This window comes from Anopheles coluzzii, chromosome 2, assembly GCF_943734685.1.
Source record: "Anopheles coluzzii chromosome 2, AcolN3, whole genome shotgun sequence".
Lineage (NCBI taxonomy): Eukaryota > Metazoa > Arthropoda > Insecta > Diptera > Culicidae > Anopheles > Anopheles coluzzii.
The window spans coordinates 87433557-87460389 of record NC_064670.1 but is presented as its reverse complement, the minus strand read 5'-3'; the positions used below and the strand labels follow the sequence as shown (position 1 = coordinate 87460389).

The following is a 26833-nucleotide window of genomic DNA, read 5'->3' as shown; positions in this document are numbered from 1 at the left end:
GATTTGAAGTCAATTTATCATTCAGCCAGATAAGCGAATTTTGGCCTGTTTTTGGTAAATTACCTACATAAAAATCATTTCTGTTGCTTATTTTAGTGAAAACAGTACCTCATGCCAAAAATTTCCTCGAAAAAATCTAAAACGACCTGTATTTATTGATTTTAGAACTATAACCACTATAGGAACATGCCTGTTTTGTGTACCTATAATGGCACTATGGTAAAAAAACACTTAAAAATGCATAAATATGGTATAAAGGCAAATAAATTTAGTAAAACAATACCATTACATGACAGTTATGTTGAAAAACTAATAATTGCGTGGTTATGTGGTCGTTTAGAACGTTAACAGAAAAATGAGTTTCGTTATGAAATCCTAAATATTTTGGAAAAATGTTGACCCATTTCACAAAATAATGGATTTTTCGATCACTAAGTAACGGAATGGCCTCATTTAAATTTTAAACCCTTTGTAAAAGGCTAAAGAACATTTAACACTAACTTAAATAACTTAATTACTTTTAATTTGCCCTATGAACCGCATTTTAGAGCAATAGCACCACTATTGGTACTACCACCACTATAGGTACATTTACCCTATTGTTAAACTTTTCAAACAATTATAACATCAAATATAAAGGATTGAAACGTATTAAACTATTGTGTGTACATAATCCATGTGTATGCACTGTATGTGTTTTGGCATGGACGTTTGTTTACATTTTTCAATATTAAATTTGAATGATTTCTAAGTTATTATAGATGTGAATAACTAGTAAATTATGAGTTGAATCTTCCCCCTGTAGGTGGATATTCTTTTAAACTATGAAAATGCTTCATTTTCGAGACGAAAAGAAAGGCGTATTACAGTGCATCATGACAGGTCTATAAGACATCGAACAGCTGACAGAGCACCTATCGAACAGAGTCGTGTTTGTTTGTCTCGTTCGATTGGTCCCAGAGCGCCGCCTAATTTGTGTACTTTTATTATTAATAATTCGTTTTATTTTTGCAATAATAGTAAAATTAATGGATCTTTTCTTTCTTATAACTTTATAATATAACATAATTTAAATTTATAATAATTGTTTTAATCAAGTAGAATTGCTATGAGATCGCATGACCACTCCCTTAGGAATATTGAATGCTCTTAATTATAAACCTTAAAAAACCATCATTTTACATTCATCCATAACCATTACCGTTCTTATCAGTTCAAAAGCAGCATCACCAGGCTCTGTCCTCAACGTGGAACACGTTTTCCAGACGACTTCTCTCGGCATATTTTCCACCTCTCCAATGCATCCGACTCATCAGAACACTCAGACAACCACTAGCTTATAAGAAACAAAAACTCCGACCGAAAGAAAAAAAAAAACAATCATTCCATTTTCCATCACACCTCCCGCGAGTGGGAAGGATTGTTGATGTTGCTTGAGCTAACTGCGGTGCGAGCGATACTGGCGCTAGAACCGGTCGCTTCGAAGCGAACGCTACATAATCGGTATCGTGATTAATGATTCGAAAGATGAATTACATCTCATCAGCATCAAATATAAATAAATACAGCGCCAAGCGTCGTCTCGTCTATTGCAGCGCCCTCTTGTAGCCCCGTCCCACGCCATCCAGCCCAGAAACTGGGGTGTCTGTGCCCTAGCTTTCCTTCCCCCTCGTCGCGGTCGGTGGGATTGGGTTTTACAGATGCAAAGGATACTATCGGGAAAATCGCTCTCGGAAACTCATTTACGAATCGCGAAGCGGTGTATCTACCCCGATCGGTTCAGCCGGGTTCGTGGACTGAGGATTTGGCAAGTGTTAGGGGGAGTGTACGTGCCGCTACAGTAAGGAGCAAATTTCAACAACATCAACTAATCACTAAGGGTCTTGATGAAAAGGGTGATTATCATCTCAACCTGAAAAGATTCTTCTTCATGGCATAACAACCTATGCGGTCATGCTGGCCTAAGCTGAGAAGGTATTGATAAAAATCGAAGGTAGAACTTAAAACATGCCTACACGCATGTCTTCATCCACCATGGCGAAAATTCCGGTTAACTGACGAAAAGCAGCTCGCAAGGTTGTAGCTTTATTTTTGCAAATAAGCTTAAATAACAACCTTTTAAAGGATGTTCATGGATAGAAAATATATCTCTTCTGTTTTTGTTTCTATAGTCAACCGAAAAAAGTCCTTTTTTTAATGTAAACGTTAAACATAAGGGCGTTTGAGAGTTATTTAGTAGGACGTCAATATTAGACTTGCTGAAACCCACGATATGAATGCTGTTAAATCGTGCGAAGTCGTCAACTCGTACCACGGGACCAGGAAATCTAATTAATAGTACATCGATTCGCATGGTATATAAGGGAAGGCGGGACAAAATGGCACTGTTAAGGATTTTGCTCTGTATCTCATTGGGTAAACCACTTTATGCTGATGTTTTGACGACAATTGATGCTTCAACGTCTTATTCATGAAACAAAAACAGCAGTAGTTTGTGTTAACAATACATATAAATGTATAGAATATTTAAAAATGAACATCAAAAGTCGAGAAAATGTATTGTACGGGGTAAAATGGTCTCGCTATGGACCAAAATCGTTATACACAATATGTCAAAACACATCAACACAAATGGGGAAATATTGAACTTTAGGTATTGGTCTGAGATGAAGATGAAGTGTTTTGTTAAATAATTTAGTAAATTACTCAAATAATTTAATAATGCACGTGTTTTCAGTAATTTTTCTTGTGGATAGAGTATACATACATCATAGTTTAATCTGTGTAAAAAAATATTAATGCGACCTTTGCTTACACCTCAACCTCATCATTTGGCTCCTGTCAAAACATACCGACCATTTGGCTCCGATCAAAACTTTTATACTACAGTAAAATGGTTACTTTTTTCTCCTAAATCATAGATGATTATCACGTTTCTGGATTAACATCTTGTTTTCTCTATTTTTTTTACTAAATTCTTATGAAAGCTTATTTTCGAGACGATCAAAATAACATCGTTTTGACCAATTGTTTTATTTATTGATGTATTCTTTGATTTATAAATCTTTGGTTATAAAATGTTCATAATGTGCATCTAACATTGTATTTGATGTTTTTCAATCATCATAAGTCATTTTAAACGTGGTAATTTGCCAATAATGCAGGTTGCCATTTTGCCCCACTTTCCCCTATACGTACATATAGACGGACAAAAAATATGAATGCCTCTGATGCCAAACATCACAATCTCAGAATAATCTATGTAATTTGTATAAATTAATAGTTAGTTTAAGGTAAAACAGTTCTTAAACTGTCAAGTATATAGATTAACCGTAAAACTTTTACGCGAGTATTTCTGGGATAAGGCAAAATACATAAAACAGAAATAAAAATAAATATCTGATAATGCACAATGTTTTAGAAGTAACAATGTTAAAGTAAATAACACAACAACAATAAAACTCCACCAGAACGAATTTAAGATAGTTCAAACTACCGAAATTCTGAGGTGTCGCTCAATAATGTCACGCACTGTCCCATTTGCTTCGTGCAATTCCTTGCCTTCTCTCCTGTCTGTGCGCGGTTGCTTGCAAGGCTCGGATGTTAGAGAAGCGTTAGAGGACGTAAATTAATGCGCCCTATGCGAAAGAACAGAGCACCAGCGCCAAAGACAACCCAAACCACCTACATCATCGTCTCGGGGGAAAGGGGCTGGGAGTGCTAGTGAGGACGAGATGAGCATTTTGCTATCTGTATTGGAATAACGGTGGTTATCGGAATTGTGGGTGATTGGGAAGTGTTGAGAATGTTAAATTTTCAAGAAATTCCCCAAACACTTTTGTGTAGTGCATTTCAATTTTTCAAGCTTTTTGTTTAACGATTTTACTAGTTTTTTGGTGATTTTTGCAAAAAAAAAACTTGTTTTATTTTACTTATCCGTCAAGGAATTCACATCTCGCCGCAGCATCTTCTTCTCGCAATACGTTTAAACGGGAAGCAATTAATGTTTGCACGATAAATTACCGATTGGCAGGAATGGCGGGGAAGTAGATCAATTCCATTTTCCCACCTACCGGTTGGCAGCGAACCCGAGGGGAGCCAAACATTCCGTCACTCCCGAGCCCGGGCCACGTCATTTGGCCAGTTGGTTGGAGAAAATCAATTAGTGAGATAAATGATAAGTCAAGCACCACCACCACCAACACAAGTATTTGCATAATGATGAATGGGTGCTTTCGCTAGAGCGAAGCGAGTACGGAGCACTGTCGATGAAAGAAACGCTTGGTAAAAGCATCGTTTGGTGTGAGATGCAACCATTTTCACGATTAATGCACTTGCTGCTGGATGTGTGTGTGTGTGTCGGAGTCGTCCTGTGTGATTCGGCAGGAGAAGAAAAGGTAATATTGATCCAAGATTCACGTATTACCTCGTGAGCAAAGTAAAAAGCGCATGTTTGGAATGCTTACCTTCAATATTGAACTACTTAAATCATACACCAGTCTCAGTCATTGTTCAAGCTCCGGAAGCTGTGCACGTTCGTGGACGGGTTTTTTTTTTCCTCTGATGGGAAGCAAAGTTTACGACTGCGGCTGGAAGGAATCGTAAAAGTTTGCTTCACCCGCCGCACAGGGATGAAAACGGAGCGAGCAATAAACCGATCTGCCGACGCGTACGGTACGCGAATGTGATTACTCTCCTTTAATGCAATCAATTAGCAATTTGCTATTTGGGGCAGAGGAATTAGCACAGTTTGAAGATGTTGTTGTGGGGCTCGAATTTTATGACGAAGTTTTATTAGCAAAGTGAAGCATTTCGATGTGTAATTTCGGGGTGCAAAATAAATGTTTTCACCCAGTTGTACTAATGTCCTTCGCACTAAGTTTTAGTTTGTTAATTAAGTGTCAGACAGGTCCAGTGTGTCGTTTTAGTGTCAATCAATTTGTTATAACAAGAAAAAAAAAGAAAATAAATACAACAGTAACGTTATTACATCTTTGAATGAACAAAAATTAGAAAAAAAAGATTATCTGGACAATTTAAGCAATGTTCATACAACTAAACCAAAAACAGAAAGACTGGACGAACAGTTATGTTGATTACTAAATCACATATGTTTAATCAGAACTAAAGAGTCGGTTCCGTGGTACAGTCGTCAACTCGAACGACTCAATAACATGCAAGTCATGGGTTTAAGCCTAGAATGGATCGTCCTCGCGTAGCAAGGACTGACTTATCCGGCTACGTGGTAATGAATAAAGCTTCGAAAGCCTATATACGCTGGCATGTCCGTGTAGGACGTTACGCCAAATAGAAGACGATGATATGTGTTTAATCGTTTCAGTTTTCTGATCAAAATATACAAGCGAGTAATATGTCAGTATCATAATTATTGGATTACCAGTTCATTCCTCCAGAATTCCTCCACGGGCTTGTGACGGAGGAAAGTGTCCGCAAAGAGGATTTGTGCACGAATAAGAGTAGTCCGGTGGCTATAAGTACGCCAGTCAGCTTGCTCCTTAAAAGGAAAAAGCTGATGCTTATGAGTCATCTAATAAAGGTTCTAAAAGATACATTTTTAATTTAAAAAAAAATACTATCTTGACAGAAGTTGCGTTTCATTTATTGCGTGCTAGTATATTAGTAATCACTATATTTATATCTAGCCTCATTTTTAGTCTTATAGACAAGAATATACAATAGAGTAAATAATAAATAAAAAAAAGTATCACATTCATATCTAATGAATAAATGTCTTTCAAAGTACTAGGCATTGCTTTCCAATGGTCCTGGGAATTGAACCTTATAGAATTGTTACCAATATAGTAATGTTCAGGATTTCTATTAGAACCGGTCAATTTATCAATCATTTGATATAATTCTGACTGTATTCTACAATTTTAAACCTTCGTACTATAAAAATGGGCCGGTCTGGTGGCACAGTCGTCAACTCGTACGATGTAACAACATGCCCGTCATGGGTTCAAGCCCCAAATAGACCGTGCCCCCATACGTAGGACTGACTATCCTGCTATGGTAACAATAAGTCACTGAAAGCCAAGCTCACTTCACTAGTGGGTACAGGCAGGCCTTGACCGACAGCGGTTGTTTTGCCAAAGAAGAAAACTATAAAAATTAGGAATTAAAAAAATTGACCCGAAGAGAGTTCATTTTGCATTTGACAATTGATGTTTCCAATCACTACAATTTGCTCGCAAGAACTTTAAAAAACCGTGTATCTCGAGGACTAACTGTATTTATGAACGACGGATGTGCTTTAGATGAAATGGTGCATGTCGGAAGGTTTATGAATAATTAATTATTTATATTAAAACTAAATATATTCAAATATGTCTACTTCTTTTCTGGCGCAACAACCGTTGTCGATCAGGGCTTGGCTGGGTCTCTATTAGTCTTATTGATTGATGGAAGATAACCAGTTCTACGTATGGAGGCTCGTGTCGTACGAGATTTGAACCCATGTCGGGCATATCATTGAGTCGTGCGAATTGACGAATGTACCACGGCACCGAACCATTTACATATCTAAATATTTAACCAATTGATTCGGGCGAACATATTCAGTCAGAATTCAACATTTGAACGCTTTTTAGTTGAACGCTTGATAGTTTTCTGATAGTTTGATGCTGATTGTTAAGAATAAATTTAAATCTAAAATTGAATATTGGTATACAGCGCCTACCACAACTATATGGACAGTCGTTTTTCGCGATTTGCAGAAAATCCATAAGAGATAGATAAAAACAGTGAATGTATGAGTTGTTCAGAATACTATTTCACATCTTCGTATATTTTTTTCAAATTTGTTTAGCTCATTTTTACATGACTTATGACGAAAAAACAAATTTATGGTCGTACCATAACTATAAAGACACTTCGAAAAACAGGTTTAATGTGCTAAATAACGCATTTAAAAATCGTTCAAAAATATAAATAACATATTCTACAAAGGTTTTACAGAAATACATTTTTGAACGATTTTTAAAAAGTGTCTTTATAACTTGTTTGAAGGTTTTATAAGTTTTATAAGAGTAATTATCAAAATATATATTTTTCGAATAGCCAAAAAATTCACAAAAAAATTTTTTTCGCATGTAATGATTGTTTTGAAAATGCAAACCAAAGTATGTAAAAAGATTTTCAAAAATTATTTTGAAATTGCCATGAGAACCTTATCAATTTTGTGAACAACGGTTCAAAACTGATCCGATCAAACCAAAGCGACATAAAAAGCTCAACAACGATTTTTTAGCAGAATCTAAATATTTGCTGCTGTTACATACATAGTTAAGGAATGTAATCCTAGTCCGATATTTTTTTCCTCCCACCACCCACTTCACCATTGATGTTCTCTTCCATAGAACATATGTTGTTCTCTTCCAACATAGAATTCCAAAGAACATCAATAATTTATAGTTAATGTAGCAACGAATGAATGACGATCAAGTATTAGGCAGAAATAAATTAACAAGTCCTTTACAAAATTATTACAATATGTAGCTCCAGATAAACATCGACAAAATCATCGAAAAATTAAAAAAAAAACCGCCATGATGCAAACATTCATACAATGAAATCTTAAAAAAAAAACACACGCTTCCGTTACGATCGCGTCGAATTTGCTTCCCGTTTGCATGGCGTATGACGCAAAAGGACGAAGCAATTCATCCGAAAAGCGCATAGTGGAGAGGATTTCCGAAAAGCAAACCAAAAAAAGCATGCCATGATCCAGTCCCATTGCAGGGCAGCTTAGAACGCGGCACAACATCCTGTGCAGTGCATTTGCCTACATTTACGGTTCGCTGCATTGCAACGAATTAGAGAATGAGAGAGGAAAAGGCAAAGTAAAACATGAGGAAAAAAGTTTGGCGCACTGCAAACGCTAGCAGTAGGATGCATTTTTATCAGCAATGCCCAGTTGGAGGAAGCGAAACAGGGTTAAACCCAAGAAGGACAGACAGAGAGCGATAGAGCGGGAGAAAGGAGCGGAGGGAAAACATGTGGTAGCCAGCTTGCTGCATGTTGTACGATTTTCTTTGGGTGCGTTTTGTTGATCAATTTCGTATTTGAATAAATCTTTAAGCCTTAACTCCTCGGGTGTGTCCTGCTGTGCGTGTGCGTATGGTCAAAATAAATTTCATTCCCATGCGCATACGCTTGGGCACAGCTTTTCCGATTCCGAATTTCAAGGAAGCACACTGCGCGTACTGTGTGTGTGTGTGCTTGTATGATTCAAAGAGGATGCCATGACATTTCCCTGGCAGTTATAACTTGATCGCACCATAGTGCTTATCCTTCTTATCCTTAGAACTGATAGCGAGTGGCGATGCTATCGAAACGCTCCCGATGTGCCGCTAGTGCGCATGGCGCACATTTCCGTATTTCCACCATGTTTGAACATACTTGATTATTTATTCATGAGCGAGGGGAACAGGGTGTAATGAATAATTACAGCAATTTTGCAGCAGCAAGGGCGCGCGCCGGAAAGAAATAATCATGCATCTAGACGGAGAACAACAGTGGGTCTTCATTTTCATCCCCCTCTCGGTGGTGAGAAGCAACCATCGGGGCGTCTCGTTCTGCCGATACACGAGCAGGTGAGATAGAAACAAAACATTTTGGTTTGAAATTCACCAACAGTTTGTTGCCTTTGGTGACGATTTACTGATTTTGTATACAGTTTAACATTGAAAACAAATAAAATAAGATTCAGTTTAATTCATTAATACTTAAATCACCTTCTTTGTTTTGCAAGCCAGATTTATTAGCAACAATTTACAATTTCTCACTCGCTCGTAGTGAGAAAAGTGCGCGTGATGAATGAACGAGGCGGAGGTGAGAATTTCATTGATGAACGCACGCACACAGTCGCACGCTCTTGTACACCGCCTTCTTTTTTTACAAGTACGTTGCTACGGGAAAAACGCAACTCTGTGTGGTGGTGTGTGAGCGCGTGTGATCTCACTTTATGGAAAATTTGATTGCATTAGGTGTGTGAAGAAGTTTGGCGCAAAAGAAAGGAAATTAATTTTGAAGGAATAAGGGTAGATGGTGCAACACAGTTAGTTCAATAGTTATAAAAACAAGTTTATAATACATTTTATAAATGTTTGTAGCAAGAGTAATTAAAAAATTCGAATATACACAGACAAACGATACAAATTTCATTACGCATTGAATAAAATGCCTTCATATAGGGAATCACACTATTTTTGTGTATAGAAAATATTTAGAAAATAAACAAACAATCTATAAAATATACCCACACCACCGACAAACTGTCGATCTTCTTCTGGCGCGTGTGTTTATACCAATTTTGTGCATCGCTGTGCCCACAGTGCTCACAGCGAACGCAGGAGGAAGCCAACCAGCTCCGGTTCCGTTCCCTGTTGCCACAGTCAAAGCCGGCGCCTTGTTCGCGCATACGAGTGTGTACGTACGGTGGTGTGGTTCGGTCGAGCAACATCAAACGGAATCCTGAAGCTGGCCGTGGTTGTGCTGCTGCCTCACCGCCGACGATAGCAGCTAGCGCACTGTAACGATCCGATCGGGTTCGACGCGCGGTGTGTGTGTTTATCAATACGCACGCGTGCGCGTACTCGCGTATCAACGCCTTCACCACCACCTGCCACTAAAAAGATAGTTGGTGTGTGTGTATGTGAGAGAGAGTGTGTTGGAGTGCAATTGTAGTGTGTCCTAGTTGTGTGTGATCGGTGAGTTGCTGCTTTCCCACCCTCGAGGGGGGGAGTTCTTTCACTTGGCTTGCTGTTGCTGTTGTTCGATTGCTGCCACACAGAAAGGGGGGGGATGTTGCGCTGGGTCGCGTGTACCCTTTGACGCGTTCATTCATTCATTCGTTGCCGGTTGCCCGCATGTGGCGCGTAGTGTGCATAAGGTGCGTGTATTTGCGCGAATTTGGCGTTGGTGCCGATCGTAGCCATAACCGTAGAGCGTTTGTTGCAAATTCTGTTTGTGTCTAATTGCGCTGTGATTTTACATTACGGTTTATCGTTGGCACAAATAAATGTTTAGCAGCGATTTAAAGCAACGGTTTGTTTTTACAACGGAAACATTGTGCTCACATACACTCGGGAGCGTAGTGCAACATATTTAAGTGCATTCTAAAACAACATCCCATGCAGTGAAAGAGAGACGCGACAATTTGCATCCGGGACCGGCTTGTGCTCCACGGCATGCTGTGATGTGGTGGTACATCTAATGTTTACCAGGTGACAACCAATTGCGTGCGTGTATGTGTGTGCGTGTGTGTGTGGCTCATTTGTGTGCCTGACCGACGACGACACGTTGCTTGCTGTGCGTGTAAATCTGGTAATTCGTTTGAAGAGTCAGTGACGCTAAACTGTGACGAGCCGAGAGTGAAAGTGACTATATCGCCGTGCGTGTGCCGCCACATCTATTTTCGTTGAGCCCAACTAAACAACCACACACACAAACACACACACTTTGTGCGTCTAAGTAACGAGACCTAGTGTGAGCAAAATCCCCCCCAAAAAAGATTGAAAAAGTGATCAGCTTTATGAATTGAGTGTGCTTTCCTTTAGTGTAATCCGCCAGGTAGAAGGGGCAATTGTGTGGAATTTTTGAATATTCGTTGTTGCACTATTAATTGGTGCATTAAGAAAATCTTCGTGAACTGTGTGATATGAAGTGAAATTAATTTTGCGTGCGGAAATTGAAGTGCATTTGAATCATCTGAATCGTTAGTGGCAAATGGAAACAGTGGCAAATTATCATCATTGACATTTATACGAATATTTGCAACGCGACCAACGGATCGGTTCTACTTTGCAAAAGGTATGTTTTTCGTGTATTATTATTTGTTTTCCTTTTTTAAAGTAAATTTAATAACATCTCATGTTTACTTTAAAAAATGTAAGCAACTGCTTACAATTGTTTAATTCAGTCTTTATTATTATGTATTTCAAACAAAAAGTTCCTCCGGTCCAAAATCAGGTCCTCAGGAATGAATGGGTTTTGACTGTGTTCATTTTAAACTTAAATTGGAAATTTGGTATGCGGTACACAGCTATTAACAATCTTGCGATACTAATTGTGGTTTATGTATGTGTGTGTGTGTGCGTGTGTTTTTTTTAAATTCTGTCACACATTGTTGAGCCGAGGTCTCTTTAATGGCATTAAAAGGAAAAATTTGTGCTGTCATTTATTTCTTAATAGATTCCTATTTGTAGACTATTTGCAGAATATGAACACTTATTTTAATGCAAGATTCGAATGCGATGCGTTATCACTGCACTGTTCGAATAAAATTATAGAATAAATATTTTTTAACTAAAAACTAAGTTTGATTTTTGACTTACTTTTGACTGCATTACTAAACACAGAGTCATACAATTTGCTATCGTTTGATGCATATTACATCATACCTCATTTTTTTTATATTCACTGAAATTGAGCTTACAGGGTTTCCCGCGATTTATTGGTCAGTTCCCATGATTTTTTGGTGGGTTCCCATCAATTTTTGGTGGGTTCCCATAGATTTTTAGTTTTTTCCCATAATTTATTGGTATCTTCCGATTGGATATCAATACAATTGGACCAAAAAAATCAGGGAGACGGCCAAAAAATCGTGGGAACGCACCAAAAAAATATGGGAACCCACCAAAAATTGCTGGGAACCAACCAATAAATCGTGGGAAACCCTGTATTACCACTCCTTACTTTTACTATTTATTTTTGTTTTCTACTGATAATTTTAAAACTGTTCATGAGTGTCATTTAAAATTGATTAAATATAATTTCCAATAAACAAATTGTTAAAATTTATTATAATACAACTTGAAAGAATTTAAAATTCTTATCTGCAATTTTACTTTTTACTTTTCTCGGAAGTTTTGAATGGATCATATTGTTTTAAATGTTGAGGAAAATATTAATTACAAATGAAGTATACTCTCAGTTCGATTATTTTTTATACAAAAAATTAACTGATGAATGGAATGTATAAGATGAATATAAGTTTTTTTTCTGGTAGAACAAATTTGTAATGCAAAATTGTTATGGTATAATAAAGTAATAATCCAATCAGTAACAATTATTCTCCTTTTTGTGTTACAATTCGATTTTGGCGAGTAGTATTGTTCTAGTAACTTCCTCGTTGAAAAACTTACTTCGACGGGTCTTACTTTTTTATCTTTTATTTTTACCTCATACAAAAACGCGTTTTAAATGCTCTGTATTGAAGTTAGATCTGAAGCAGGTTTCTCGCTTCCCATTTCACGTTTCTATTCTATTTAGATGGAACGGTCAAGCTGTATAATGTTGGGTTTTAGGTTTAAAATTTTAAAGTAGAGATAACCATAAAAATTACACCGTGTGTTCACAATCTTCGCAAACTAGCAAGATTTAACAACATGCTCGTTGTGGGTTCAAGTCCCCCACGTAGCAACTGACTATCCAGATGCGTGATACCTAAATAATTCTAAAAAGCTTGTATAGCCCCACAAAACCGCACAGTTCGTTGCGCCAAAAAGATGAACATGAACATCATAATCTTATTTTTAGCAGGTTTTTCGTAAAATCCATCGTAAAAAGCTCGTGTCGTACAAGATTTGAATATATGACTGTGTTGGATCGTAGAATTTGACAACATTACTGTGTTGCTCTTTAATAACGAGACAACTTTGCTTACAAAAAATACAAAGCATATAAATGAATATCAATCAAAAAGTGTTTCGTAGTGATTTTAACAAAATGGCAAACAAAAAACTAAGCTCATACAAAAAAAAAATCCTTTCTGATGTTTTATGCCTGCTTCAAGTTCATATCTTACCAACAGTATGATTATCATACTTTGATCATCGTCGTCACTCGTTACTTTTTCCATTGATTCGACAACAAATGTTATGGTAAAGTGTTTACGCTAAGCTCTAATCCTGATGTTTAGAAAAAAGTATTTAACAGTTTTCAAGCTTATTCCATAGTTCTACGATAGTTTCATGTATGTATGAAATACTTGTTTTATCTTTATTGCAAAAGTATTTGTGTATCTTATTAGCCTATGTTGATAGTTAATTTGGTAAACAGACGTTGTGAATTCTATTTTTGAATGGTTCACATACCTTAAAAAGGAGGTAAAATTCGGTTCGGTTTGTACGCATGCAATAATATAAAAAAAACGTAACAGCGACACCTATTCTTAAACCAGCATGCAATTGTACCAAAGACCACCAAATGAGAATCCGCCGAGCGGCTTTAACCCTTTGCCGGCGTATTGAACTCTACCCTGGTGGTCTTGTAACCGGTTATACATTCTGGTGACTGTTTTTACAGCATTTCCCTTAAAACTTTATACATCCATAAAGAATCGTCCTAAGGATAGGACGCCAAAACTACAAAAAATGCTTCCAAACTGCAAAACCTATGCACAACGCATCTGGTGATGATCATTTAACGACAACGCTTTGTTTTATCTTTCGAATGGCACATGGTGTTCTACTGGAAAATAGCATCGGCTCAAAAAAGAAGAAGAACGCAACTTTGGGGGGAGTTCCGCGGCTCCGTTGCAACGCTCGAAACAGGGCGCTATTTCGGCAGCTCGGTGTTTGGAAGATAAGGTGTTAAATGTCTCGACAGAACTTTTGTGCCGGTTTTGCTTCCTTTGCTAAACATTAAAGGATCACATGCTTCTGTGTGGTCCTTGGGAGCGGGTTTGATCCTATGCGGTGGGTCCTGAGTGAGTTTCGTTTTCGGTTTTGCAAAGGGGGCACTAAGCGCAGGTGATAACAGGAGCAAAAGCTGTCGTAAAGTCATTCCTAGAAGCAAAAAAGATTTTTTTACAGAATTTTTGAGGTTTTATGCATTTTGTCGTTATTCTCACAATGATGGGAAGTGACAAACTTTTGGCAGCAAAGTTCTATTTAAACGACGAAAGTGGGACAAAACGTTCAGATCGTTAAGGGCTGTGGTAGCGAAGACACGTTCGTTCTGTGTTTGGTTTGGTATCAACCGAGTCTAACGCCAGCAGACAACTCTGCTAGTTATAATCGGTGATCAATTTGCTGTGAAACAGTTCCGATGCAGCTTAGGGTATGTGTATATATATTCTATAGGCGCGAGCGGTTAGTTTTGTAATAAACATAAAATTTGTATTGAATATTGGCATAAAATTACGTCCCTGAAAAACTTAAAATATTTGTTGTACGCCCAATTGTCATGATTCGTTTTTTCTATGCGTTTTGTTTCAATTCGTTTCAATTGTTTTATAGAAGCTTTTGATCTAATCCTAACCTTCTACCACTTTCGTTAAATCCTTCAACGCCTGCCTATAAATGTCCTGGTCTTGTTCGTTCTGTTTTTTTTTCAATATCTTTCGTTAAATCAAATCGGTTCTAAGATTGTCAAGCACGATAAGCGCTCCCAGTCCCCCGGTGTTGGCTAGCGATCGTACGTAGTTAGTCTTTCGTTAGAGCACACACCGCTTCTCCCAGTAAGCGATGTGAAAGGCGATTAATTCGTTACGGCAACGGTTGCTATACGGTTAGCTCTATTTTACTGTTCGTCGTGCGTGTTTTTGTGTGCGCGCCCCCCTTTTGGTGTTGGAAGATCGTTGGTACACCAAAGCGTCGTGTGTTTGTTCATTAGTCATCGTTAGAAGACAGCGCTTAGATTACCACCGGTAGCATTTTGGGCAGAGCAGGAGGAGTGTCGTCGTCGTCGCCGTCTTTTTTTTTTTGGCATGATATCGAGAGCAACCGCCGTTAGTGTGTTCGATAGTTAATCATGTCGGATGGCAAGACTGACTTTTTTTTCGATCAGTTTCGTCGATGTGTGTAATTAATTGAACGCAGGAAACCAATCATTATGTAAAGTGCGCGAATAGTGTGTATCACCGGCGACCCTGTTGGGTCGTCCCTAGAATTATGGAACACTTTCACTCGGTCGTTTGCGTTTGTTTCTTTTTTTTTCTTTTTGGAGCTAAGTGAAATCCGTTTTTTGCACCTTAATCGAAGGCATTAATTGCAGTGTGATAATGTCGGTTCAAATATGGAGTCGCTGCCACGCTTCTAGCGATATTATACGACATGATCACCACATGATCCAGTGTTATCCGGTTAAGGTTTCTAAAAATAAAAAATAATGGTTAATTTTGGACTCATTTCCAAACCCGGTTTTACTCACATTCGCGCATAGGACTTTCTTCAAGTTACAAAAAAAAACAGAAAATGTGTAATTCAGTATGTAGGTAACTCTTGAAAATGTATATTCTATGTGTTTGTACGTGTGTGATTTCCTAAGTGAGTGTCTGTTAGTGTGCGTGTTGAAAGTTGACTGTTCAAAAACGTGAAGTTGAAAAAAAGAAAGGAAATTGTATTAAAAAACATTGCATTGGGACAGACTCTCAAAAATAAAATTATTCTCTAAACTTGCGCCACTTAGTGCGTATCGGATCGTTAAGAGAGTTTCTATCATATACGGTAGACGAAAAAAGGCTTCACCATTCGGGTTAAGAATCGAGAACCTGTGCCGGTGTACGCGGCGATGGAGGCAAGTGTTTGCCGGACAGAACGGGACACTGACTCCGACCTTGGCGATGATTCACCGTTGGTAAGTGTGTGTGTACTTGCAAAAGATTAACAGTACAGGTATTCCCCGATATACGCTATTAATGCGGACCGGAGGCAATAGCGTATGTCGAATTTAAAGGTTTTCAGTCAAATTATAGCTAATTTTTGTACAATTTGCTTGAAGTGGTATGTTTTAGCCACTTAGTTATGACTTAGTCAATTGGTGAAATTAGTATTTCAACTGAATATACCAATTTTATACCTTTTAAAATGGTTATTAAAATTCGTTCAAAAGAAATTTATTTTGCATTTGACATTCGATAGGTCAAATTTGTACCATTTGCTCAAAGAACTTTCAAATTTAGAAAATAGGGTACAGCTAAATCGCGTACATCGAGTAGGGGACTACCTGTATTGGTCTTTATTTAAAGCGTACTCGGAAAAGCATTTCGTTGGATTGGATTTTATTATTTTAAAATATGTTTGTTGGTATGTCATTGTAAATCCATTGAAGAAATATATAAATATCGTGGGAAGAATGCTATATTTAAATTTAATTGTCATGCTTTTAAACCTTTTTTTCATTTGCATGCTGCTTTTGAACAGACAAATTTTAACAGACGAATTGGCAATGGATTGTGTGGTTAAGGATTGTATAGCATCGATTTTAAACCATTTCCAGCCTTTGGTCTGTTCCAGCTGTTATACTAACCTTTTTAACAATATCTCTAATTGGGCATTTCCTCTCGAACGTTGATTAAAAACGTACATTTCAAGATTTTTTACAGCATAAGAAGAAGCAAAGGAAGTGTTGATTTGCCACACCACCGCAAAAAGAGGGTGCAGAAATGCAGTTGTTCTGCACTTAACCTTCAGAAAAAAGCTGCTTCAAAACAACGTCAGTAGATATTCAGGGACATGAATTTGTAATTAAAACACGAGCTAAAGCTACGCGTGCAATGCAAATGCAGCAAAGAATGTTTCGCAAAAGCCCTTTTGTGCGTGAAAAAGTAGTGTAATAAAATAAAAGCTCGCGAGTAGAAGGCGGAGCTTTTCAGATGTGTTTACAAATTGCGTCTCCCGTGACTACTTCTTCGTGGGGACGGGGGTAGAAACAGACCTGAAAGCAGGAAGGAAAGAAGCGAAGGGAGAAGAAGAAGGTTGTGTAAGCTTTCCTTTGGTTCTAGCACAGTTGTTTGCGCTGCTTAACGATTCCCGATTCTGGATTAAGGCTTGTGCTTGGTTAAACACTTTTCTGGTAGTGGAAACGCTCCCCCGCTTCCCCCCGGAAGCGCTGTGCATAATTATGATTTATATAAATATAAATGAACCAACCCCAAGGGAAATGAAAAGTGTCTGCACCGTTTGGGGGGAAGGTGCGCTAGTTTGCACACCACAGCGCACCGCTCTAAACTATTGTGCAAGTAGTGCAGAGTGCACCGGATAAGCAAAAGGGAGCCGTTATCGCCCGCGTGACCGAGACGGTTGGCTCAAGACGAGACGATAGGGGCGAGCGTCGTATAGATTGGTCAAAAAAACGCAATCTACGCCCTTCTTGGAACAGTTTTTTTTTGTGTTGTTGCTGGAGCCGCCAAACCGAAGACGAAAGTGTAGACGAAAATGAAAAGGGAAAAACAAACTCCTCAACGAGGAAAACGCGTCCGAGGCTGATTGTGTGGAAGGGAAAAAACGACGGTCTGCATCGGATTCGAAATGCCAATCCAAGGCCTGCTGGGATTTTGTTTGCGTTTTACACTGCTTAGTCGTCCCTCCCTCTTGTATCTAGTGCCAGACCTTCTTCCTCCTCTGGCGTTGGTGGTGGTGGTGGTTCGGTTTGTACGAGCTCCAGTGCGTGTTTGCCTGTTCTGCACGGGGTGTACACAATATCCGCGGTAATTAATTCAAAACAATTATCCAGCAATTAATACAAATTAACGTTTGTGGCTGTGGGAAGAGAGAGAGAGAGAGAGCGAGAGGATGGTAGGGGGAGGGGGGTGGATAGAAGCTGCCAATACGGTAATAATAAAAACAAAGGTAACGAAATGATTACAACCATTTGCGGCCATGGCTGCCAGTTTGCAATGGCGCCGGTCTCTTATGCTGTGGTCGCGTATGCAGCGCGAATGAAAAACGCTAGTCTTGCGCTGTGGTAGTGCGGTAGTGTGATGTTTTTTTTTTGTTCGCCCTCCCCCCCCCCCCACCCTCTTTCGCCGTTGTTTACCCGAGCGATGGCAATTATCATCGCGCAGGTTTTCTGTGCGCGGAGATGGGAGTTGGGTTGGCGTACGCGTACGGCTCTAGTTATGCTTTCCCGACCAGTTTTCGATTCTTCGACAGGTGCTGAAGTTGTTGTGGTTGTTGTGCGGATGGGTGGTAATGGGGGGGGGGGGGGGGGGGGAATTGAAGCAAAAATAATCATACTTAAGCCGTGATGGGTGCGCACACCTGACTGATAAGAGATTGGTGGGTGTGCGTGCCTATCTGCGACTGTGATTGTAGAGTTGAGTGAATTTTCTTTCGAACGCTATCATCGACCGATGTGTAATTTTCGCTGTTCTAATTAATAATCATTTTCGCTATTTAGTGAGCAAAATAAAAAAAAAAACAAATCATGCATCATTTTTGAAATTTTTGGACTAGTTGAGCGATGAGTATGTCATAGTAGAATTAGGCTCTACCATCATACTTTGTTTTGTAATAGCAAATTTTAAAATAATTCAAGACATTGTTCAAGGCAAGTACTTAAATTAAAAATTGAACAAGTACTTTGACTTCAACGTTGAAGTGTATAAATCACTATTTTACGTGAAGATTTCATAAATCAGTTAGATTAGAGTTTTGAAAATAAATTGATGATTATTAATATAAATAAAACACACTCACCATTTTGAATGGTTTTCACATTGCTGGGAAGCACCAAAGATAGAGAATAAAAAGCCATTTGATAGTTTGGTCAATTTCAATGTCAATATTATTTTATTTAACAATCTGACGCAGCGGTCGGCAAAATTTTGAATCCGTAAAGATAAAGAATCAAATGTAGTGAATGATCGATAGCTGCGGTCCTTGAGAATGCAATTTTTTTGCGCTTCATTTATTATATCATACAATTGTACAAACAAAATAAATGATACCAAACAATGCGATTAGAGATACTCAGACGTATTATATTCTTATAATCGAACCGTCTCGACGTCGAGATGATGAATTTAGTTTATTTATTTGTATGGGAAAGTTCGCTTTGAAAATAATAGAATAGAACGTTAGTGTTACATAAGGAAAATTTAACCTCGAGTTCGACCACTGTGATTAGTTCGTTAATCCAGTTGACTATAGTCAAAGCAGGAAAAGTTAGAGTCCGATTATGAAATGTCAAACTAAAAAATATTCAGTAATTTGTATACGAACAGGTTCATCCCATCTTTCACAATCAAACAAATCCTTTAATGTTGAGGTAAGCTGTATTTAGTCCGCGGTCCCCTGGTCTAACGCTATTTTTTTATATGATGAACTTGCATGAAGCGCAAGAAGTATTAAATATAGTGGCGACCATCTAAAATCGAATACCTTATGTTTCCCCAAATTATCTGACTTTGGGGCACCCTGAACAGTTCTTTAGACCACTAATCGGAAAAATTTATTAGTACGTCTTTGAGAACACTCTACAGCTATGCTCAGGCAAAAAATCGTACCGTTATCTTGAAAAATCCATGAAAACTATGCATAAATAAAAAGGTATGGAATTCAAGCGGTCCACTTCGGTGGACAGTCTAAATTTCTAAGCAAAATGACCACGTAGCTTATTAACATTTGCTAAAATGGTTCTAAAATCGTTTAAGCAATCGATCAATCAATTGGTTCGAGAGGTCAATCGATAAAGCATGGCTCCAAATTCAGATAATATTAGAAAATATAAGGTGTCCGACATTAAGTGACCGCCACTGTATGTACTTACAATATGAAATCTGTTTCTTTACGTTACGTTACGAGTTAATTGAGAATTATTATCTTTAATTAATGCGTTGGTATACACATTCTTTCATTTCCGTTTTGTTTAAGTAGTATCGATCAAGAATTAAAAAGTATCGAAATGATAGGTAAAAATCAGCATCCCTGACAGCTTTCCATACTATCGCGGCCTAGTGCTACAGCAAAACCTACACGGAACACAGCAGATAAACATGTAAAACCTCTGACAGGATTGTGTATAAAGGCAAATACGTGTTTCAACACAGCGAAGTGCAATAAATAACGTAGAAAATTAGCAAATAACTCAATACCGAGTGTATTTTCACGATGGAACAAACAACAACACAACAAAAAAACACAGACCCTGCTCACTACAATGTGTAAACCGTTACCGGTAGTTTAAGCTAACGTCGTGGTTTCACAATCTCTGCACCGATCGGCCATTTGCAGCCCCCGGTACCACCTTCTCCTTCACCCATTGCCCACCCCATTTCCCCAGAGGATGCCCATACTCCATGGCACCTTCCGCGATTGGGGCCTTTTATTTTTTTTTTTTTGCTTCTGCCAGCGTTTGCTACCGGCAGCCATCCCTGGGTATGACACCGCGCGGCCTTAGCGAAGACAAACCGTTTAAAGTTAATCGCTCACTCGCTCGTAGACGGAAGTGATTGTAGCTAATTGATACGCCGGAGAAATTAGCATCATTTTATGATGGCAACCATCATCGGCAGGCCGGGGCGCCTGTCTCGCGCGTCAGCAGCCAACGGGAAATTGGGCCTCAGCGTGTGACACTCTGATGGTGGTGGTGGGGTACTGGTTTAGCCTATACTATTTTGTCTTAGACGTTACCTGCCTTGACGTGTGTACGGTTTGATGTCCGTTTTTATCTACTTTACCTTTTCCCCACCTGGCTCAGTAAGAGTTGATTGATTGATACTGTTTGACCTATGTTCGCTATTATGTTTTTGTATTGTAATACGTTTTATCGCACGTACTAAAATTGCGAATACTTTAATTGATCGCCAACTGCAGTCAACTCCGCTAAACATGAATGAATGATACAAAAGGCAGGAGAGCAGGAAGATAATTATTGGCGCAAACCGAACGCAACAACTGTGTGTGTGTGTGAAACCATTGGTCCGGACGGAAAAGTGGAGTACCGCGGGAAGCAAAACGCAAAATGGGACGATGGCTACTGGATTAATATTCCTCTCATCAGCATATCTTGGGAGCGGTGGAAACCGATCAACGTCGGAAATGGCCTGTTGTGGATGGCGGGGGCCGCCCGATGAGCTGGGCGAAAGGGAACGGCGAATGACCACTTCGCGTAATTACCCTTGAGAAAGAGCGTTGGTAATTATCGATCGGTTACATATTCGAAGCCACTTCCATTGGTTTCCATTGGCCGGGCCTGCCTGCCTGCCTGCCGGAATCGAAATTGGAACAGGTCACAAACCAACGCTCCGGTGCGTACACAGGTGCGCACACGCAGCTAAGCAATGAACGCACGAGACGGGAGAGTTGCGGGCAAAGAGCGTGCGTGCATTCTGCAGCAGACAGCAGCCGCCTGAAAGGTTGGTTTGCCAATTGCGACTTATCAAAGCGAACGCGATGGGCTTGGGCGACTCGTGGACGGGTGAGACTCAAGGACTGTGAAGGATTTCGTTACGTTTGGAACACTCGGAAAAATATTTTTTTCCCACCGTAGGGCGGTGGAATTTCCACTGCGCGGTGGTCCAGCTCGGTCGGTTGGATGGTTGGTTTTTTTTCACACGCCCTGCATTTTCTCACCAATCTTACCAGCAGTGGCCCAACCGACACCAATCAAGGCTGGTTATCGGGCGGCGATCGCCTGTCTGGAAGCTGCCGTTGGACAATCGCAAATTGAGGACACTTTTCTGGTCGGCTTTTTCGTGCCGGCGAAATTGTACCCGTCATATATTCAGAGCCAGTGCAGATGCAGGTCTGGTGACAAATTCGTTCAACCATTTATCTGTCGGTGGAAGTTTGTTAGTAGGATTACGTTTCCACAGGCGGTTGGTGACCGTGGTTTATGGTGGCTGAAAACGGACGATATGGTGAAATGACCAGCTGCAAATGGGCAACAAAGATGTGGGCCAAATTTAAAACGGCTGGGAACTGGAAGATCTTGTCAACTTATTTAAATAGCCGCGAGGAAAAGCAGCAGTAGCAGTAACTAAATTTATGCAATTTTATGACATTCACAATATGTTTAATACATTTTTGAGAAATATTAAGTATGAGGTGTAAAAGTTAGCCAAAGATTTTTAAGATTAATGGATAGAAACGGCTAGCCCAAAACTTAGTAACTAAGAAAATAACTAAGCCATGAAGTTTAAGATTGAAAATATTAGCAAGTATCGATGTAATATCTAAAGAGTTAAAGAATAGCAAAGGTAAATAGGATATGAAATGCAATTGAAAATAATTCTAATGCAGCAGAAATTAATGTACACTTTGTTTTAAAAAAATACACCGTATTCCTTTGAATTACGGGCACTTAAGGCATTTTTGTCATTTAATATGTTCTTACTCATTCAATTTTAATTGACCAAACCGCTGTATGCGTTTCACTTTACTTACTTACTCGTTTTCTTCCTTACTTTACATTCTATATTTTAGAAAAAAAAAAGATTTCTTTACTCGAAACATTGCAAATAATCATAAAATTGCAAGGATATTTTGAGTAATGTTCCGGATAGTTTCAAGTTCATGTCTCAAATAATGGACGTTTTGATTCGAAATCCGGACAGCCTCAAAATATTAACTTTAATCCTATAAACATATTTTAAAGTAATTTAATCACAATTTGCTTCGTCTGGCCGAAATTTCGAACAAGATAAAAAATGTTGCTTCGGATTCCTGACAGAATGAAAAACAGGGTTTAAAGAAATACAGAGTATAATATGATAAAACACTGTTGTTATCAGGTTCACAATGGATTCCGGTTATACAATGGATTCCGATGCACTTCAATGTATCTGGACAAAATTAATAAGTGTTATAGACGATATTACACTGGTGTCGGTTTGAAGCAAAACTGCTAGGAATGCCTGCCTAAATATTTATTTACTGTAGCATTAGGGCCTATTAGGGGTCAGACACATTTTTAAATTATTCTAGTACATCATGGTAATTATTTTAAATTAAAAAAACGGTATGGCCAAGATCAGGGATATGAAGAAATTCTATAAAAACATGCCAAATGTTCGGAATTTGAAGCTGTCCATAATTTGAATCAAAACGGTAACTACCAAATTCTATTTAAGTAAAAAAAACCGCCTTGGTTGTGTTTGTTTTCTGTTTATTTACTTGTGTTATTTTAATTATTTATAATTCTTATTTTCCAGCTTGTGCAGTTACTCTGTTTCATTGCAATACTTTTGTACATTCACGACAAACACTTTCAAAATCCAACTGGTTTTCAGCATCCCTTTATGCTCCACACTTTACGACAATTATTTAAATTTGTAATGGCATTGAATGTCATGGTAAATGTCAACTTTTACGATCCATCCTCGCCCTACCGCCACAATCCAATCCCACCATTTCCCCCACTCGCCCTTTCCAAAGACGATGACGAATATTGTGGTTTTTCACTTCAATTAGATAAACCGATTGGAGCGGTTTTGTGGGCGATATCGTTCGTGGTTTGTGTGGTGAAAATCGGTGGGTCACTTGCGTAACGCCCAATGCCATCCCATTGCCACCTGGCCTTTGTTGCTGTGAGCCATTTTCATCTGCCCAACCTCATCACGATCATCATCATCATGTGCAACATCACCATGCTCCGAAAATGCCTCCACCGTTTAGCAGTCGGTACCGGTGGATTGAGGGCGCCAAGCAGAGAGCATTCAGCGTCTGATGATCGATTGCTAATAGAATTCGAACCTCAAGTAGATGCTTGACGCGCTGATGAATCGTTCGGTTTGGTTAACAATGATGTGGTTGGCTGCGCGTTCCGGGGATGCGATGAAATGGTGGGAAAGTATCGACCGTCGAGCAAAGAGACCCGATTCAATTAGGAAATTTCACATCCCAATGAGTTTGTGGGTAGCTCAACTACTACTACTACTGCTACTACAGCGTGATGATTGTAGTGAAGAAGCGAAGAAAGAGCAAAGTTTAGGCAAAGGCGGCCAAATGGCGGTTGTTGCAGACACACTCATTTAGGTCACACTATCTATATGAATGTAGAAAGCTTTTTATCTTTTTTAATGTCATAGAAAAATGAAACATTTTCATATAACAGAATATGAAAATTAAACAATATTAGAGACTTGATCTTCCAAAACTTGTGAAATAATTGTTTTATTTCGCATTAGAAGCTCCAAGCACTTTTGTACGTGAGTCGTATTTTATGGCTGTAGATATTAAATTATAATCTTTTAACTTTACTGCCCCTTGTTTCCACCGACCAGCGTTACATGGAGTGCGTTAGGCAACGTGCGGAGAGAATGGACGCATGTGGAAATCGGGGGAAAAAATTAGCAAAATGAAAATTAAAACTGCAAAAGCCAACGGCCTGTAATTGTTCTCTACCCTGTTCTGCCGTTTACGAGCGCTAAAGGGTGGGCAAAAGGTTCCAGAGTCCTAGTAGCACGGCTTTAACCGGGTGACCCAATGGGAGGGGGGGGGGGGGTTCGGAGGAAGCTCGAACGGAGGCACCTTACCACCGGAAATGGTCGGAAATTAAAAATGAGTGCCGCTTCGGGTCGCGGAATTAAAGGCATTCCATCGATTTTCCCCGCTCACTCATCCCCCCGGTACGAGCTCCACCGTTTTAATCAGCCGACCGATTCCTTTCTGCGTGCGTTTTTTGCTCACAGTGGTGCAGTGTGCATACGTCTGTGAGTGTGTCTGTGTGTCTGCCAGGAGCCGTAAAAAGCCGCATTTATCAGTGGAAAAGCAACGGTGGAGAAATTGACCAGCTTTGTGTGCAGCTTGAGCGAGTGTAGGAAAGGGCAAGCAACAATCGTCCTTTTTCCCGGCAGCCAGAGCACAGAGCGGTTGCGTTTGTATGCACACACCACCGGTGTGGCAAGCTGCAACAAACGGCCGATGATTGCAGCCGCTCCCTTATTCCCTTCCATTCTTCTGCCATCCAGCTTGCCGTCAGCGACCGGTGAAACAGCACCGTGTGCCGTGCAAAGTGAAGAAGGGCAGGCAATAAAAATTAAATTACAAATAGGCGTGGTCTATCAATGAGAAGTGCAGGGGATGCATTTACCATGCATAATGGGGAGGGGGGGAGAGGTGGTTATAAACAACAGGGGAAGAAAACAGGCGAGTGAGAAGGAGATATAATAGCAGTGAGAGAGAAAAAGAGCGAGCATACTGCGGGCATACCACTTTAGTTTTATTACAATTTTACACCCTGGCAACCCTGGCCAGTGGACAGCCGGGAGGTTTCGATCGTCCCGGATCGCTGTTGCGAAGTTGTCCAGCCAAAGACATCCTCACAATCTCCATCTCCACACACACAGAGACGCATACCTAATACGCACTTCGCGGCGTGGCGACTAGCGAGAGGAGAAACTTTTATCGCCCCATCCGCGTCAAACACAAAGATGCATGATAATGCGTTGAAGCATTCATTAAAATTCGCAAACCTCCTGGTGGCACTCCGTTCCGTTCGTTCCTTTCGGCGGATCGGCCAAGAGTTTATCGTGGTATTCGCTAGAATGGTGGCCATGTGTTACGTTTATCCAGTTTCTCGTGTTTGCCATTACATGAGCGCTGGTGCTTTAGTGCGATCCTCATTTAATCGCTTCTGGCCAATTACACAAAGGCACATTGTTTGGATTTGCTTTGTGCATCGAGCCGAACTGGGATGAACGAAAATTTCCAAATAATTGATTTCTGACCCTGAAGTTCTTGTCATTTTCGTAGAATGCGTCTTTTCACATCCATTTTTCTTTAATCGTTACCAACCATTAGAAAAGTTTTTGTTTATGTTAAAATTCAAGCGTGTAAAACATTGCGAATGTGCTAATGTACCAAAGAATCACTTCGTGCTAGCAAATGGAAGCAATCGTGACCTAAGGCTGTCTTAATACTACTTCAATAACATTTGAGTATGAGACAAGTATGAGTGCTTAGGACCGACAGCTAACATTAAAGAGTTATATTTGCATCTTAAATGGAGCTTATCACCGTTATATATGAATTGAATGTGAGTGTTATTCTTAGTAGATATCCTCTGATCAGTGTTGTACCGGTGGGTAAATCTTTTTACACGGTATTTATTTTTTGGGTTTTTACCTTATTTCGTTTTTACCCCGATAAATATTGGGTATTTTCGTTTTAATAGAATTTTTGTCACTTTTATTAAGAATTTATTATCACTGTTGCAAAAGTTCATTTAAAACAAAATTTTCAATATACTTTTACGCAGGTTAGGCAAATACATGGTCTCTTTACTAACATATTTCATGTATTTAATTCTATTTTCAACGACACCTTTATTTTCCCATTTAAGATGTCGTGCAATGTGACCTAGGTTTGTAAACGCTCACTTTTATTAAAAATCTGTTGCGAAAGTTCATTTAAAACAAAATTATCAATATACTTTTACGCAGGTTCAATGTTTTCAAAAAAAAAAAAAATCCATCAGATCAAGGTACGTAACCAGGATCTGGTAAAAAATTTAACTCAAACGAGTTTTTGCATAACACGGTTGTTAAAAACGAAATGGAAAACTGTGGAAAGATGTTTTAGCAAATTTGAGTAGCTGCACAAAAAAAAACAATACAGTTTATCACAACCATCGAGATGGCAAATTATCATGGTTGTCGCACAATTATGGTTTGAGCAATGACATTCCCCTTATATTGTTATAGATGATCTTCTTATACTCATTCTTTGGCACTGTACCACTAAGGGGGCTGGTTTTCAGTGACTTATTGATTACCATAGCAGGACACAGTCAGTCCGTCGATTAGAGGCATGGTCCATTCGGAGCATGAACCCATTACGGGCTTGTTGTTAAGTCGTATGATTATAGATGATGGTTTAACAAAATTATCGGTTTATCAAGATGAGCGGTCCATTCTAGGCTTGAGCCCATGACGGGCATTTTATTAGGTCCTACAAGTTGAGGACTGTGCCTCGGTAGCCAAGTAATAGATACAAATTACATGCAATATACAAAAAATTACATCAGCTTTTACGCCATTGAAAAAAACAACAATTTACTTGGGAAAATACCATATTCACCCGATAAATAACCGTGGATTTTTTTTTTATCAAAATTGAAAATACCAGATTTGGTACATCTC

The 26833-nt window shown here is 39.1% G+C and overlaps 1 protein-coding gene across 2 annotated transcripts in view; it reads left to right on the top strand.

Moving 5' to 3' along the window:
- Positions 1-9420: 9420 nt before the first annotated feature.
- The window catches only part of LOC120950050 (protein dead ringer), a 107098-nt gene continuing 89685 nt past the window's right edge, over positions 9421-26833 (top strand). Inside the window, exons 1-2 of one of the 2 annotated variants that reach the window (XM_049606197.1) lie at positions 9421-9731; positions 10581-10833. Coding sequence is in view for 1 of the 2 variants with exons in the window: in XM_040367788.2 (XP_040223722.2) it covers positions 15538-15603 (66 nt within the window). In the remaining variant the exon portion in view is untranslated. Of the gene's footprint in view, positions 9732-10580; positions 10834-15210; positions 15604-26833 lie in introns of those variants that run through there. The other variant, XM_040367788.2, reaches the window with a different exon arrangement.